Source organism: Sus scrofa, chromosome 1 (genome assembly GCF_054392235.1).
Source record: "Sus scrofa isolate SSC_HxYL_T2T_F1_AM1 chromosome 1, Sscrofa_HxYL_maternal_Yorkshire_Landrace_v2.0, whole genome shotgun sequence".
In the NCBI taxonomy this organism is placed as follows: Eukaryota; Metazoa; Chordata; class Mammalia; order Artiodactyla; family Suidae; genus Sus; species Sus scrofa.
The window spans coordinates 251,424,619-251,441,647 of record NC_139383.1 but is presented as its reverse complement, the minus strand read 5'-3'; the positions used below and the strand labels follow the sequence as shown (position 1 = coordinate 251,441,647).

At 50.1% G+C, this 17,029-nt stretch overlaps 1 protein-coding gene across 17 annotated transcripts in view; it reads left to right on the top strand.

Annotated features, from left to right (window-relative positions):
- The first annotated feature begins 1,026 nt into the window (after nucleotides 1-1,026).
- Nucleotides 1,027-17,029, top strand: part of ANKS6 (ankyrin repeat and sterile alpha motif domain containing 6) — a 62,117-nt gene continuing 46,114 nt past the window's right edge. For 11 of the 17 annotated variants that reach the window (XR_014841951.1, XR_014841955.1, XR_014841945.1 and 8 more), the window contains exons 1-4: nucleotides 1,661-2,078; nucleotides 10,090-10,586; nucleotides 15,438-15,482; nucleotides 16,444-16,648. Coding sequence is in view for 11 of the 17 variants with exons in the window: in XM_085019236.1 (XP_084875362.1) it covers nucleotides 1,714-2,078; nucleotides 10,090-10,586; nucleotides 15,438-15,482; nucleotides 16,444-16,648 (1,112 nt within the window). In the remaining 6 variants the exon portion in view is untranslated. Of the gene's footprint in view, nucleotides 1,186-1,660; nucleotides 2,079-8,307; nucleotides 8,473-9,314; nucleotides 9,629-10,089; nucleotides 10,587-15,437; nucleotides 15,483-16,443; nucleotides 16,649-17,029 lie in introns of those variants that run through there. The other 6 variants (XM_085019268.1, XM_085019246.1, XM_085019282.1 and 3 more) reach the window with 5 other exon arrangements.

The following is a 17,029-nucleotide window of genomic DNA, read 5'->3' as shown; positions in this document are numbered from 1 at the left end:
CATTTCTTCAGCCAAATGTGCCATCTGTCTCCTGCTGGGACCTTGACTGCTACAAGTGAAGTTCAATGCAGGATCTTTTTTTTTTTTAAATAATTGCAGAAAATTGGAAATAAGCTAATTGTGCATCATTAAAAAATGATTAAATAAATTATGGTACATCTGCTTAATAGTGTTACATGCAACCATTAAAAAGGATGTAGTAGATCTACGTTCATCTACATGGAAAGATGCCCAAGCCATTTGTTAAATGAAAAAAAAAAGGTGTGTGTGGGGGTGATATCCAGACTAGCAGGCATAGCAGGAACCTCTTCATTTAAAAAGTAAAATATGCTTTTGTTAAGGCTTGGATGGCAAGTGACAACAACCCTGCTGAAAACAAACCTCACCAAAAAGAATGGCGAGGGGGGGAGTCTGATTCATCTTTTTCTACCATCTTGTCTCTGTTTTTCTGTGTAGTGGCTTCACTTTCAGGCAGGCTGTCTTCAAGTGAGGTCAGAGCGGGCCCCAGCCTGGTTTATGACATCCTGACCGCTGACAACCTCAGCAGACAGGGATGCCTTCCCATTTGCTTTAGCAAAAAAAAAAAAAAAAAAAAAAATCGTGGGCTGAGGCAATTGGAATGGGCTTGGACATAAGCTAGTCACTGAGCCACATGGACTGAGTGTGGGGGAGGGGAACTCCCTAAAAGAAAGAGGGTGTCTCTTCTCCCAGTAGGAGAGTCAGGGCAGGTGTAAGCACCAGAGATCCACTCTAGAGGGAATATCTGCAGTAGACATTTGTTAGCCTTTTTGGTTGCCCAGTATTGGAACCCCCTTCCTATCCTGGAGAGTCTCCTACCTTCTGGGGCAGTATGACAGTGGTATCGTCTCTACTCAACCTATAATAAAATAACATCCCATTTTCTATTCATTTTACTTGGATTCTGTAAAGTTCTACTTTTTGTTTTAATAACACTCATCACCATCTGACGTGCGAGTTACTTAACTGTTTGTGTAGCTACCGCAGAATCACCTGGAGGGCTTGTTCACAAACAATTGGCTGGGCTCTATACTCTGTTTCCGTAGATCTGGGGTAGGGTGAGAAAATTCGCATTTGTAAAATATTCCAGATGGTGCTGCTTCAAGAACCACTGAGGAAGAGAGATGAAGATACAGGAGGTGCTTATAGTCCTAACGCCCGTCCCAGGTAAGGACGGCACTGATGATCACGAAGGCTATTCTGGGAGGACAGAGTGTACCCATCTGTTCCTTCATTCAGTCAAGGACTATTTAGGAAGCGCAGCAAGAGTGCTGGCCAGGCTGGTGCGGTGGTGGACTCAGACCCTGGCCCAGGGTTGGGAGCTCGCAGTATGAGAAGAGACTGGGCTGCCGCTCCAACCTCGCATTGGGCAGGAAGTCTCGGGAGCCGAGGGGAGGGCTGCAAGCGGGCGACGAAAAGGCAAAGGCGAACTCGCGAGCTCGGTGGCGGACGCTGCTCTGAACTTCCCGGAACCCGCTCTCCCCACCCCCCACCTCCCCCGACTTGGACGGTGAAGGCGCGCCCTCGTCCCGGGCACGCGCCCGGCACACAGTAGGCGCGCGGCCCGGCCTCCGGCGCGCTGTTGGCACACAGTAGGCAGGCGGGCGGGCTGGCGGAAGGGGGCGCCGGCTCGCGGTATCCGGGGGCGGAGCCGGCGCGGCCGGCCGGGCAGTCGGGCGCGGGCCGCGGGCCGCGATGGGCGAGGGCGGTCTGCCCCCGGCCTTCCAACTGCTGCTGCGCGCCTGCGATCAGGGCGACACCGAGACGGCGCGGCGACTGCTGGAGCCGGGAGCGGCGGAACCGGCAGAGCGCGGTGCGGAGCCTGAGGCGGGCGCGGAGCCGGCGGGGGCCGAGGCGGCCGGGCCCGGGGCGGCGGCGGCGGCGGCGGCGGCGGCCGGAGCGCCAGTGCCGGTGGACTGCTCGGACGAGGCGGGCAACACTGCGCTGCAGTTCGCAGCGGCCGGGGGCCACGAGCAGCTGGTGCGCTTCCTGCTGCGTCGCGGCGCCTCGGTCAACAGCCGCAACCACTACGGCTGGAGCGCGCTCATGCAGGCAGCCAGGTGAGGAGTCCGGGGCTCCTGGGGCCCGGGGTGGTGTCCAGCGGCCCGGGGGCACTAGCGGGCCCAGGCAGCGGGATCTGCCGGGAAGGTGAAGAGTGAAGGACTGGTTCGAGAGAGTTGGAATAGTAAACTTTGAGCAGCTTGGGATAGGCGAAGAGGACGCACTTTTTTATACCGTATAATCAGCATCTTAGAAACATCGGCCTTTCAAAATAGAATCTGGAGACTGTGAATAGAATCTTAGAGACTCAGAACCTTAGAGATGTTCATTCATCCCTTTTTGCAACGAGGGTTTCCTATCCGCTCTAGCTTGGCCTTGGAGATGCGGCGGGACCCAGGTTAAGTCCCCACCGGAGCAAACAGCTCATATGTCACTGGGCAGGCCAAGCAAAGGAACAGGCTTGACGGGAAAGTTCGGGAACTCTGGGAGCAGCAGACCCAAGTTCGGGAGATGGGGGAAGGTTTCTCGTAAGAAGATGTATGTATTTAAGCCGAGATCTGAGAATGCTTAAGAATTGACCAGGATAGAAGAAGTAGAAGGTGGGAATTTGGTGACAGGAAGCTCCTGCAAAGGTTTGGAAGTCAAAGTGAAATAGGCATTGGTAGGATTGCTAGAATGATGTTATGGCTGGGAGGGGTTGGAAATAGTGGGTGGTGAGCCCTCTTTGGAGAGAAAGAGGCATATGCTTGGTGGCAGGCTGAGGAAGATGAGGTATCCTAAGGTCTTTGGGGAGAAATGGAAGGTTCTAGGCAGAATAAGTATTGGAATCAGATTCATGTTTGGAAATAGCACTTTCACTGCAGTGTGAGGGGTGGGCTAGAGTCACAAAGCTCGGTTAGGAGGGGACTGCAACAATCCTGAAAGAGGTGGTGGTGGCCTGGACCAGAGCAGAGAACAGCAGTGGGAGAGCAAAGAGATGAGTTTGAGATGTACTCAGGAAGTAGGATGAACGGGACTTGAAGCTCTGATATGAAGAATCTCTGGAAGAGGAGTTCCTGTTGTGGCTCAGTGGAAACAAACCCATGAGGACATGGGTTTGATCCCTGACCCACCTCAGTGGGTTAAGGATCCAGCGTTGCTGCGAGCTGTGGTGTGGGTCACAGACACGGCTCAGATCTGGCATTTCTGTGGCTGTGGCATAGGCCAGCACCTGCAGCTAGATTCGACCCCTAGCCTGGGAACTTCCATAGGCTGTACCCATGGCCCTAAAAAAAGGAAAGAAAGAAAGAAGGAAGGAAGAAAGAAAGAGAATCTCTGGTATTCAGTGAGGTCTCTCACTCTTGTCCGCCATCTACTTTGGTCCCACCCAGTTACTTGGAGAAATTCCCCAAGGAGGGAATGGAGGATATTTTGATGGATATTGCCAAACTGCTTTCCGTATAGGTGTATGAGCTTCCTATGGCTGCTGTAACAAATTACCACAAAGTCAGCAGCAATCACATCACTCTGACCTGGGCTCTGTCATCACATCTTCTGACCCTTCTGCCCCCCCCTTCCACATTTAAAGGACCATTGTGATTCCACTGAGCCCGCCTGGATTATCTCCCCATCTCAAGGTCAGCTGCTTAGGAACCATAATTCTACCTGCAACCTTAATTTCTTTCCCCTTTGCCAGAGAACCCAATATATTTATAGGTTCTGGGGATTAGGATGTGGACATCTTTGGGGAGTCTGTTATTCTGCTGACCATGGTAGTGGCACCAGTTCAACCTCCCAGCAGCAGTGTGAATACCTGTTTTTCTGCAGCCTCGCCAACAGAGTGTACACACACACACACATATATTTTTTGGGTCTTTTGTTTTTTCAGGGCTGCATCCATGGCATATGGAGGTTCCCCGGCTAGGGGTCTAATCGGAGCTACAGCTGCTGGCCTACACCACAGCCACATTCACCCCGGATCTGAGCTGCTTGGTCTTTTGTCTTTTCAGGGCTGCACCCATGGCATATGGAGGTTCCCAGGCTAGGGGTCTAATCGGAGCTACAGCTGCGACCCACACCACAGCTCAAGGCAATGCCAGATGCTTAACCCACAAGGCCAGGGAACAAACCCACAAGGCCAGGGAACAAACCTGCAACCTCATGGTTCCTAGTTGGATTCGTTTCCACTGTGCCACAACGGGAACTCCAAACAGAGTATATTATCAAATTTTTGGATTTTTGTGTCTGATGAGTGAAAAATATCTCAATGTGGCTGTGATTTGCATTTGTTAAAATGAGTGAAGTAAACATCTTTCCATATGTATGAGCCATTTGTTTTTCTAAAAAGCATTGAAATCACATTTTCACTCAGAAGCTTCTCATTGTGACCTGATAATATTTTAGTTCTGAGTTCCTTTCCAAGTTAGAAAATTTTTATTCTGCATTATTTTCAAACATGTTGTTTTCAACTGCCATGTGGTATCTCATCCATGGGATGATAGTGTAGTTTGTTTATTCCTTAGCCATTGAGGTATTTATGTCTATAAACACACTTGGGGAACGCACACCAGTTGTTAATACATGGTTTGCCCATTCACCATGGGCAGTAATGCAGTGTTTTATGCACTGTGTGTTGGGACTCTTTGTCTTAAGATGTATGATTTCTTGTCTGGAGCAGTCTGGAGTGGCCATAACGCCTTTTGGGCTATGGGCCTTTTTTCTGATGTTCCCTGTTTAGTGGCCCCATCCACTCTTCCAGGCTTTAAAATGCCATGTAACTCCTAAGCCTAGTACCTGTCTCTGCCATACCCTCTCTCTCTCTCTTTTTTTTTTGGGGGGGGGGGAGCTTCTTGTCTTTTCTAGGGCTGCACCCTCGGCATATGGAGGTTCCCAGGCTAGGGGTCTTATCAGAGCTGTAGCTGCCAGCCTACACCAGAGCCACAGCAACACGGGATCTGACCCACATCTGTGACCTACACCAAAGCTCACAGCAACACCGGATCCTTAACCCACTGAGCGAGGGCCAGGGATTGAACCCAAAACCTCGTGGTTCCTAGTCGGATTTGTTAACAACTGAGCCACTGCAGGAACTCCTCCCTGCGTGTTTTTTTTTGTTTTCTAAGTCACCATTAATTGAGCATTTACTATGTGCCAAGAATTTAACTTTACAGATGAGAATTTGCGATAACAAAATCGATTCATGAGCATACAGGTCAGCAGCTTTGGGCAGTCTGAGTGGAGAGCCCTCACCATAACCACATATAGGAAGCTCCTTCTCCTCCTTGTGAAGGCTTCCTCTTCCTCCCAGCTTGGCTTCTTCTGGGAAGCCTGCCATGACATCTTCTCATCCACTGGGCTGTCAGCCCTGGGCAGGCCTCTGCAGTCATGCCCACCACCCTCGTTATAGCTGGTCGCCTTTGTCCGTGGAACTCAAACCTGGCCACACATCAGAATCAGTGGGATCACTTTTCCAAATCAGATTCCTGAGTTCCCTTTCTGGCATTGTGATTCAGAGGACCTGGGGAGGCACAGGGACTCTGTGTGACAGGAAGTTGCTCAGAGATTCTCTCACATGGGAGGTTTGGGAGCCACTGGTTTTGCCTCACCTTGGAATGCCCACTTAGAGTGGGGGTGGAGTCCTTGCTAAGGGCGATGTGTGTCTGTAGCACCCGCTATGCTTCAGGGCATCTCTGATGACCGCTTTCTACTGTTAACCAAGTTCTGCAGGATGGTCACAGCCCTCTAATTAATGTCTAATTTCTGTTAACTATTTTTTTTTTTTTTTTTGCCTTTTTAGGGCCGCATTTGTGGCATATGGAAGTTCCCAGGCTAGGGGCTTGAATCTGAGCTGCAGCTTCCAGCCTATGCCACAATCACAGCAATGTAGGATCCAAGCCATGTCTGCAACCTACACCACAGCTCACGGTGACAAGGGATCCTTAACCCATTGAACAAGGCCAGGGATGGAATTTCCACCCTCATGTGTACTAGTTGGGTTCTTAACACCCAGTGTATTAGGAGCCACAAGGGGAACTCCTAATTTCTGTTAACCTTGATGGAGAAGGAGCCTCAGAAAAATTAACCCAAACTTTGCTGATAAATACTTTAACACTTTTTAGAGGACTTTCCCTCTTCTCTACAACTTGATAGAGCTAGAACTTGTGGTTCAAGTGTCCTGACTTTGTCACTTGTAAATCGAGACGTTCTGGACCAATGACATTCATCCTTATCCCTCCATTAATCTTACAGAAGCTGTTTTGGGAGCATTAGCTAGAACATACTTTCTCATTTTCTGCTCTGAGGATATGGTAGAATGTGACAGTCCCAAGGGAGGATAACTCTCAACTTTTAACTGAGCCTAGCCAGGGCCTGGGTACTTGAAAATTTGTTGCCCTTTGTTTTGTGATACTGACCATCTGTACCCGGATGGCACCTTTGTCTCTGCTGGGTTGTGCTCGAGCTTTCTGTTGGCTAATCCATATCAACAGCTCCCTGTTGAGGAATAATATGTAGGGAGACTTCCTAAAGGATACACAGTCCGGGAGTTCCTGTCATGCCTCAGTGGTTAACAAATCCGACTAGGAACCATGAGGTTGCGGGTTCGATCCCTGGCCTCGCTCAGTGGGTTAAGGATCTGGCGTTGCAGTGAGCTGTAGTGTAGGCTGCAGACGCAGCTCTGATCCCAAGTTGCTGTGACTGTGGCGTAGGCCGGCAGCTACAGCTCCGATTCGACACCCAGCCTGGGAACCTCCATATGCCGTGAGTGCAGCTCTAAAAAAAAAAAAGGATACATAGTCCGTCTGCTCCTTGGATCAGGACGGCCAGCCCCACGGCTGTGTGGCACCACAGTCCAGTCTTGTGCTTTTCCTCTTTGACTCTAGATACACCTCAGGGTAAGAACCACAAGATGGGCTCCCAAGCGGTCAATTTCAGTGATGGGAGCATCTATTTCTCACCCAGCTCTCTGTGTTCCAGAGCCCATGACTCTGAAACACAGAGAGCAGAGTCATCAGAGGCCCTGTGCCCAGACTGCAGTTTTGTCTCTTGCAGATGTTTTACCATCAGAAATGGTTGCATTCACATTTTTTCCCCTATTCTTAAAGTGATAACCTTATCAAGCGCTTACTTGGTGTCAGGCACTGTGTTAAGTGCTTCAAATGAATTAACTCACTAAAGCTACACAAAACCTCAGGGAAGGCAATAGAACTCATTTCCTATTTTACAGACGAAGAACTGAGGCTCCGAGCAGTTAAGTCACTTGTCCAAGGCCACACAGCTAGTAAGTGGCAGAATGAGATTCACACCTAGACTGGTGGCTCCAGAGACTGTGCCCCTGCCATGAATCTTGTAGCTGACTGTTTTCCTCTTGGCGTTGGCCACAAAGATGCCACTCTGAAAATTTGCCAACTGCTAAAGGTTCAAGTTGCCTTGTTTTCTTTGGCTCTAACTTCACCCTTGGCTTCCTTACTTTCCTTCTCCTGCCCTTCACTTCTCCGCCTGCCAGCGTGGCAGAGCTGGCCTCTCAGCCCAGTGCTCTGAGAGCAGAGTGAGTGCCAGGTCTTTCAACACAGGTGTTAATTGCTGAAATTAATTGGTAATCTTAGCAGCTGCTCCAAAAGCCCTGAGCTCCCCTATCTTCAGTAATTACCTGTTAGAATCTTAGCATCCACAAAATTATCTCAGCCTTCACTGAATCCTATTATATTTTCAGCCTAATTGAATGACCTCTTGAGCTATTCATGAGTTCGGAAAGCATTCGAGATGTTCGCATGTTTGCTCAAATTCAGCCCTTTTTTTCCTCTGTGAGTTTGTTGTACTCGAAGAACTGGGGTTGGGGATTTTAGGGTCTAGGCTCAAGTTTTGACTCTATCACTTCCAAACCGAGAGGCCCTGCATTATTGCTTTCCATTTTAATCTTCAGTTTCCTCACCTGTGGAATAGGCATTATCGGTTAATCTCAGGGCGGATTAAGATCCACTGGATAAAAACATGTCTGTACCTTGTTAACTGCTGTCAAGGATTATGCTAGATTTTATCTCAGGCTTGATGACTAAATTTTTAAAGTTCTCTACTCCAGCGGAGGATATACCAGTTCTTCAGCCAGGTCCGTTGCCTGTGTCTGGATCTTCCTCTGCTGGAGTAGAGAACAAATTCATTCACTAATTCCTGTGGCAGAATTTACTGAGCTTCTGCTGTGGGCCTTGTCCTTGGAAAGTATCCAGTCTAATAGGAAGACCGTATAGAGGGAAGGCTCTCTACATCACTTGGAGTGAGGACAGCGGGTTGTGGTTGCTCAAGTGAGGGGCCCCTGAACAGATGAGGAGCGGTGGGTGGGTCTGGAAGCTGCTCAGAGGAGCTAAGATCTGAGTCCTGCAGCAGGATAAAGGTTGTGCTTGGTAGACGGGGACAGGAGAGGACTCTAGTCAGAGCTGCAGGATGGCAGAGGCATGAGAGGAGTGTAACTGGTGAGTGCAGGTGAGTGTGGCCAGGGTACAGCCGGGGACTTGGGAGGAAATGAGGTTGGCAAAGTCAGCAGGCCTTTCTGGGGCAGTGGGAAGTGGGGGAGCAGCCATGAGATGTAGGTTTGGGGAGTCTCATTGTGGAGGATGGGCAGAGAGACGCCGGGGTTTCCGTTCTCTGCCTTCGAGTTTATTCATTCCGACTTGCGTTCTGTCCACTTTTGGAGAAGAGGCTTGTCCAGCCCAGTCCCGCTGCAGCTGAGGAAGCCCGTTCACCAAGCTCTCCCTCTCTCAGCTCCACCAGCTGAGTGACCCAGTGCGGTTCAGGTTCACATCCCAGAAGGTATTTGTAAGTTCAGACCAGAGTTCAGCCTTGGCTCTGCCTCTACGGGGAGGAGGGAGGCCCTGGGCTTCGATGAGGGACAAAACCCACTTCCGGAAAGGAGAGGAGCGCCGCATAGAGTCATTGCAAAAGCTGCCTCGCAGATGCTGATGTTGCGCAGGCATTCTGGTTTTGTCAAACCTGGCACCGCCGGCCCCTCTCTTGTCGTTCTTTCCTTTTAGTCCAAGGCTCCTTCTACCTCTGAGCCCAGAAAGAGTGTGCCCACGCAAAACGCTGCAAAACGGAATTCTTCTGCCCTCTGGCGGCAGAAGACGGAAGAGATTTTGTTGGGAAGAGGCATCTGTTTTTCCCCTTCCTGGCATTAGAGTTGGTGGTTGCCTGTCTGTCTCCCCAGCGTCTCAGCAGGGCTGCAGCTCATGCCTCCCTGGGGAGTCTGGCCCAGGCCGGATCCTCAGCCGCTGGCAAGGGACATTCCAGCCAGCAGGTGGCAGTAGGTCTCTGGCAGGAGCTGCCCCAGTCCGCCTCTGCTGACCACAGCTTCACCACACCTCTTGGCATGGGGTCGGCTCTCTCATCTCGGAAGGACCTTCTGTGCATGTGTCTTTGGGGGCGGGGAGGGGAGACATGAGTCAGACGCGGGCCCTGCGATGGGGAAGCAGAGCCCAGGCAGAGAGGCAGCTTACCAGGCTCTGAAGCAAAATCACATGAACTCGCTGTGCTGGGAGAAGCAGTGTGGTGAGGGGGAACGCAGGAGGGCAGCGGGATTCAGACAGACCTGGGTTCTGACCCTGGCCCCGCCCTCACCAGCTGGGTGACCTTGGCACATTGTGTAATGTAAAATGTTTAATAATTGCAATTATAATGCTTAACATGTCTGTGGTGCTTCCTTTGGCCAAGCACTGTTCTAGCTGCTTTATGTAGATTATATGTTTGTATATATATTAACTCAATCTTTCACAGCTCTTGAAGTAGATGTAATCATATCCCCGTTTGGGGCGTGAGGAAATGAAGGCACGAAGAAGCTAATGTTCCTTCTCCTGGTCATACAGCTAGTGGATGGCAGAGCTGGATTCAAACCTAGACGGGGCAGTGACTTGCCTTTGTGATAGTGTATATGCAGGACCAGCACACTGCCTGGCACCAGGAGAAGGCCTTTTATTATAAGCAGCTATTACAACTTTAAGAATTAATGATTCAATAATAATTTAACAATTTGTGATTAAATAATTACATGAGCTGTGTCCTCACTGTCCCATGTTGAGTGTCACTACTTCTCCATCTTCCTGGCAGATTTGGGCACGTGAGCGTGGCACACCTCCTTTTGGATCATGGGGCTGATGTCAATGCCCAGAACCGGTTGGGGGCCAGTGTGCTCACCGTGGCCTCTCGAGGTGGCCACCTGGGCGTGGTGAAGCTGCTCCTGGAAGCCGGTGCCTTCGTGGACCATCACAAACCCTTAGGCGAGCAGGTGGGGGACAGCAGGGACGAGCTGCTGGGCATCACTGCCCTAATGGCTGCCATCCAGCATGGACATGAGGCTGTGGTGCGTCTGCTCATAGAATGGGGTGCAGACCCCAACCACGTGGCCCGGACCGTGGGCTGGAGCCCACTGATGCTGACGGCCCTCATCGGGAGGCTTGGCATGGCTCAGCAGCTGGTGGAGAAGGGGGCCAACCCTGACCACCTCAGCGTGCTGGAGAAGACCGCCTTCGAGGTGGCACTTGACCGCAGGCACAGGGACCTCGTGGACTACCTGGACCCACTGACAACCGTCAGGCCCAAGACAGGTCAGGCTGCTCCACCACCACCCACCCCACCATGGCCTCCCAGAGGACCCCAAATTCTGTTTAAATGGCGAAAGCTAAGGGTTGCCCAAACAGTATGGTGTGCGGAAATCAGAGTCGCCTGCAGGGCAGTGGGACTTAGGATGTACCATGTGTGAGAACCACGTAGGGTGTTTGCTACATGTAGGTTCCTGGCCCACCCTCCAGAGAGTGATGTGGTAGCTCTCAGAAGAGCCTGGAAACCTGCAGAGCAAGGCCCCCTCCCTAACCAGATGATTCTGGCATAGGCGCTTCTGGGATTCTTCTAGAATGGGGTCAGCAAACTTCTTCCGTAAAGAACCAGTTAATAAATATATTAGGCTCTGTGGGCCATACAGTTTCGGTTGTAACAACTTAGTTCTGCTAGAGTGAAAGCAGCCTACGTGATATGTCAGTGAGTGGGTGGGGCTGTTTTCCAGGAAAACTCTAATTCTAAAAACAGGCATAGGGGCAGCTTGGCCCAGGACGGCAGTTTGCCAACCCCTGCTCTTCAAAAGTGTGCCCAACCTCAGCTGCCAATGACCAGTCCCCAGAGACTAATTCACATAAAATTCAGTTTTGAAGTTTTTCAACACATATTAGTGTGTCCTGTTTCTTTTTTCTTTTTGCCATCTTTCTGGCATTTAAAGGCATGTCTAAACAATCCTTAGCAAATCTGCCACAGGACGTTATCATGTTTCAAGACCTCTAGTTCATCCTGTGCAGTAGAACCATGAAATGCAAAGCCAGACGCAGCCTCGCTACCCTCTGTCTGTGATGGGTCTGATGGCAGTGGCTGGGCTGTAGCCCGTGAGCCTCTAGGGCTGAAAGGTAAACATTGGAAGAAAAGGTCTTCAGACAAATTGGTGAAAAAGAAAGTGTAGAAAAGTTTGATACCATCCAAAGAATATGCAATAGTCCTGTCAATCACATTGTTAATCAGCTACACTTCAATTAAAAAAAAAAAAAAATTCAACTGGCCATTAAGGAAAAGTCCCATCAATCAAAAGATGCTGCAAATTTGGGAATTGCTCATTAAAAATAAGCTCTTTGGCCGGAACAACCCTGAAATAAATATGTTTTTGAAAAACCCTGTAACGACAGAGGAATGGTGAAAATGAAGAGGACACTGCAACAGAAAAGAAAAAGAAGTTTTGGAAAACCTTTCTGAAGCTGGGAAACCTCCCACCTGGTGCAGACTGGGAAAGTGAGGTCCAGAGAGGAATAGAGGCTGGTCACAGGCCACACACCAGTTAGAAGCTGAGTGACCCTCAGAAGGCAAAGGATTCTGTGGGCAGGGCACTGGGATGTGATTTGTCCACTTCCAGCACTGGTAGGGCCTCCGGGAGGTGGGCATGTTTGTAACTCTTTCTGAGCCTTCCTTTGCCTTTGTGTAAAATGGGGTTAATGACAACTACCAGGGGGCCATGAGCAGAAAATAAGCTGGCCTCTGGTGTGTGAGCCCTCAGCCCAGGATGCAGCCATTCAGTGTTAGGTCCTGGGGAAGAATTGCAGTTAGAAATTAGGACACCAGGCTCAGATAGTATTTGTCCTGATGCATGGCTGCTGCCTTCCTTTAAAGGCTTTGGTTTGTGCCTTTGTCTTTGTGGCTGAGATTAGGAAGAGACCTACCTTCTCACGTCCAGGCTGTGCCCACACACCCAGCACACAGACGCTTACCTTGCACTCCTGGGGGTTCACTCACATTGCAGGTGAGGGAGAGCAGGCTCGGGGGGGTTTTGAGATTGCTCAAGACCTGTTCTAAAAGTGGATGGTCTGCGACTTGCACCCCGCCCGAGGCCACCAAGCTTTGCCGCTTGTACTGCTCGTTTTGTCCTTCCTCAAATTCCCCGGCTAGGATCCTGGGGTCTTGGCTCCCCATGTGCCTCCTTAGGGAATGCACAGCACCCTGGGAAGGCGATTCCCTCATCGCCTCAAGGTGCAGAGGTGCAGACACCATGGTGGGCATATCCAAGGTCACCGTCTATCTGAATCAACCCCACCTTGTCCATGCCAGCCAAGGGACCTTGAGCCAGCTTCCCACATTTACCAAACTTCCATGTTGTCATCCATAAGTGGGGGGTGGGAGTACCCCCTGCCTCATAGGACTGCTGTGAGGATCAAGTGAGGTCACTCCAGCTCAGAGGAAGTACCTGAGAGATGCTGGCTGCTGCTGTCACCCCTGTCACTATTGTCGTCGTTGTATTTGATAGGACTGGGTCCCAGTTCCGAGCAGACTTTGCCATCAAGCAGACCCTGGTTTGAGGCTCAGCTTTTCCACTTTGTGGCTGGGTGGCTTTGGTGTGTTCGTTGTACCTGTACCTCCAGGACTTCAGTGTCCTTTCATAAAACAGCCATAAAAAATACACTTTCTATGAGCAAGAGTAAGATAATGCCTGTAAAAAGGCACACCCCGGTGCCAGGCACCTAGATAGCACTCAGGGAATGGAAGCTATCATGATGTGTTTTGACTGATGATTCATTCATTCTGTTCTCCTGCAAGTATTTGCTGAGGCCCTGCTATGTACCAGGCACCATTCTGGGCACCATCACAAATCATTCCCAATCTCTGCCCTTGGGCACCTTGGCCTCTTGTATGGGAGACAGATAAGAAACAGGAAATAAGCATATTAAAGAAAATAAATTACATAGTATGGGAGGTGGTAAGTACCACAGTGAGGAAGAAAACAAATGGGGGTGAGGTGGCGGGTTTGGGAGTGTGGAGTTAGGGGGGTGCAGGCAACGATGTGAAATGGGGTGGCTGGGTGGCCACCTAGAGGAGGCGCAAGTTCAGCTGATTTGCAGGAGCCGAGGGAATGCTCCACACAGGCTCTCAGAGGAGAGCCTTCGGGTAGGACAGCAGCAGGGGCCAAGGCTGCGTTACTGGTAATGACAGATTATTAAATAACAGCATTAGCCCCCAGCTCTTTTTGTGAGATTCCAGGAAATCCTTGCCCGACTGGGGCCTTGGAGACCCCCAGCTCTCTTCCTTGCATTAGCTGCAGGACAGGGAGCCCTTGAAGCCATAATTCATTGTGACACCCTCCTCACCCCCCCTGTGGTTCCTTTGGCCTTGGCAAGGTCCTGGGAGCTGCTCTGATGGTGATGCAAAAACTGGAACCCTGAGTGAGGAAGGGACCAGCCCAGGGTCACTGGGCATCAGGCTCAGCTGCCACTGCCTCCTGGGGTCAGGCTAGACTGTCAGTGATTCCTTGGCAGATGGTTGCTTAGCAACCAACACTAAGGCCAGATGACACACTTTTTTGTCAAAGGGTCTCAACTTTTGAAGGCCCTGGCCCACAGCAAATCAGTCTCTCCAACATTTAAAGGAACAAGACATACTTTTAAAAGCCAAGATGCAGAATCATTTCTCTCTTTCTTTATTCTTTCCTTCCTTCCTTCCTTCCTTCCTTTCTTCCTTTCTTTCTTTCTTTCTTATGGCTGCATCCATAGCATATGGAAGTTCCCAGGCTAGGGGTGGAATCGGAGCTGCAGCTGCCGGCCTACGCCACAGTCTCAGCAATACTGATCTGAGCCACATCTGCAACCTGCGCCACACCTTACAGCAGTACTGGATCCTTAACCGACTGATTAAGGCCAGGGATCGAACTCACATCCTCATGGATACAAGTTGTGTTCATAACCTGCTGAGCCACAATGGGAACTCCGCAGATTCATTTCTTAGTAGTATTCCAAAGGCAAAATTCGACACTTGGTTCCATGGCCCTGTCTATACTTCCCTGTAAGAGCCCTGGAGTTAACTAGTACCCGTTCTGGGATGGGTGCTGGTCACTAGGAATGATAACAAAAATTGCTCTTTGAATAGAACCTAAGACTTTGTAAAGCATTTTCCCGTCTATACTATCTATGTCTGCAACCACCATGTGAAACCCATGTTAGCGTATTGTCCCCACAACAATGATAAGGAGACAGATCATTCTGGGAATGTTCATTCAGATTCAGACACCCTGTCTCCAGACTCTGCTCCTTGGGCCCTGTTGCCGCTTCCTCTCAGCTGCCAGAGGGGGCTGCTCAGGACCAGGGATTTGGCCCAGAGTCACAGGTTTCTTCCTGCAGCCGCTCCATCCCCAGGAGTTAGCCAGGCTCGAGCATGGGGACGGGGCATGAAGATGTCTGCTTCCTGACAGGAAGAAGCAGGGTACCCACTAGCATAAGCTTGGACAAAGGTGACAGAGCACATGAGGGAGGGGCTTGCATGGAGTGGGTGCAACAAGGCCCAGCTCGAAGCCACAGGTGGGCAGTCGTCTGCAGGGATCTGCGTGTGCAACTCTGGGGCAGGGGTGACTTTCAGAATCATTTAGCCGGCTGCTTATTTGGGAAGGAAAGCGGGTATTAACATTGACTGTGACCACCTCTGGGCTTAGTGCTTTAGGGGTCCTCCTCTCTGGAATTACTTTATGGTTGTAATTTATTTTTTAGAATTGCAGAGTCATTGTTTCTTTTTAAAAGCTTCATAGGAATCCAGATTTTTCCAAGACTTTGTTTTTCCATTATGTCTGAGAAAGGCTATCCCAATGTTTGGAATGCCTAAAAATGACTCTTTTATGAGGTGTCGGATCGGAAAATGGTCTGCTCATTCATGTTTTCTTGGCCAAATGACCTCCCACAGTCTGTCTCCAAAATGTTTTCAGACACTCGGACAATAACCCTTCCCAAAGGGCTGCTGAAGTCACTCACCCATTACACAGGTCTCTGATTAGACTCTTTTTGAAAAGTATATTATTTTTAAAGTTAGGCTGGGTTGTTACACCCTTGTGAGTTTTCTGTTATATTAAATCTTTCCGTGGTTAACTTTTAAAATCTTTGTTTACCTAGATGAGGAGAAAAGGCGACCTGATATTTTCCATGCATTGAAAATGGGTAAGTGCTTTAGAAAATCTTTTTGGATATTTGAGAATATAGTGGTATGTTCTCCCAACCTCATGTTTATAGTCCTTTTCAAGGCTACCCAGAGTATTTCAGAAAGAAATAGACATTTTGTTGTTTCCTGACTGTAGTTTCACCTGGGGAGGTCCATACCCTGGCAGCTGGCAGTTATGCTGCTTTACACACAGATTCCAGGCTGCTCTCTCAGGGCAGCTAAACCCTGTGGGCTATGCCTTGGGTCTTACTTACCGCTAAGGTGGCCTCAGTGCCCACCTCCCCACTCCACGCTCTTTGTAACGAAGGGCTCTTTAGCCTGTAATTTCCTCTCTTGAAATAGACCCCTACCTCCAGGAAGCCCACCCTGATCCTCTCCTCCCAGGGAGACCTGAGCTGCCCTTCTCCATGTGCATTGCCCTTCATCTGTCTCCTTCATCTATTCTCTTACAACAGCAATGAACACTCCTCACTCCTGTCTTTTTCTTTTTTTTTGCTTTATTTTGGGGCTGCACCCATGGCATATGGAGGTTCCCAGCCTAGGGGGTCAAATCAGAGCTACAGTTACCAACCTACACCACAGCCACAGCAACATCAGATCCAAGCCACATCTGTGACCTATACCACAGCTCACAGCAACCCTGGATCCTTAACCCGCTGAACGGGGCCAAGGATCGAACCTGCAACCTCATGGTTCCTAGTCGGATTTGTTTCTACTGCACCATGATGGGACTCCAACACTGTTCTCTTTCAGTAAGGCTCTTTGTGTGCTTACCTCCATCCCGCCTAGACTGAAGGATTTGAGATTAGGGACTACTTCTGACTCATCTTTGTAGGCCCTGCAATGCCCAGCAGCCCAGTGCAGAGGCAGGCTTAGCATATTTGTTACATGAAACCACTGAGTAAATAATCCTGCAGTGCCAGGCCCATAGATCCCTGGGACTCCTGTTTCTATTTGCAGGAAACTTCCAGCTGGTCAAGGAGATTGCCGACGAAGACCCCAACCATGTGAATCTGGTCAATGGAGATGGTGCGACCCCCCTGATGTTGGCAGCTGTCATGGGGCAGCTGCCTCTGGTGCAGCTACTGGTGGAGAGGCATGCTGACGTGGACAAGCAGGACAGCGTGCACGGCTGGACAGCACTCATGCAGGCCACCTACCACGGGTCAGTGCCAGCTCCACTTTCTCAGCGGGGAGCCTGAGGATGCCCTGGGCTGCGATGGGGCTCCTGGTGGGTTTCTGACCCTGAGATGTTGCAGATAAGCCCCATGCTTGTGAAGACATTGAGCCTTGCAAAAAAGACTAAAGCTGCACAAGCTCGGTCAGTCTTGCATTCCTATGCTTTGTGTCCAGATTTCCTGTAACCTTGGCACAGAATTTCCCCAGTGGCCACAAAAAACCAAGCAGCTGAAAGATAAGTTTCTGTAGGTTGGTTTCAGTCGAGCAGAGAGGTGGGTTCTTTTGGAAGTTCGCATTGATACATAGCAGCCCCCACGCTACCCCTGTTAAAAGTGAATGCTGGCCATTCACACCACTGGCTTTTCAG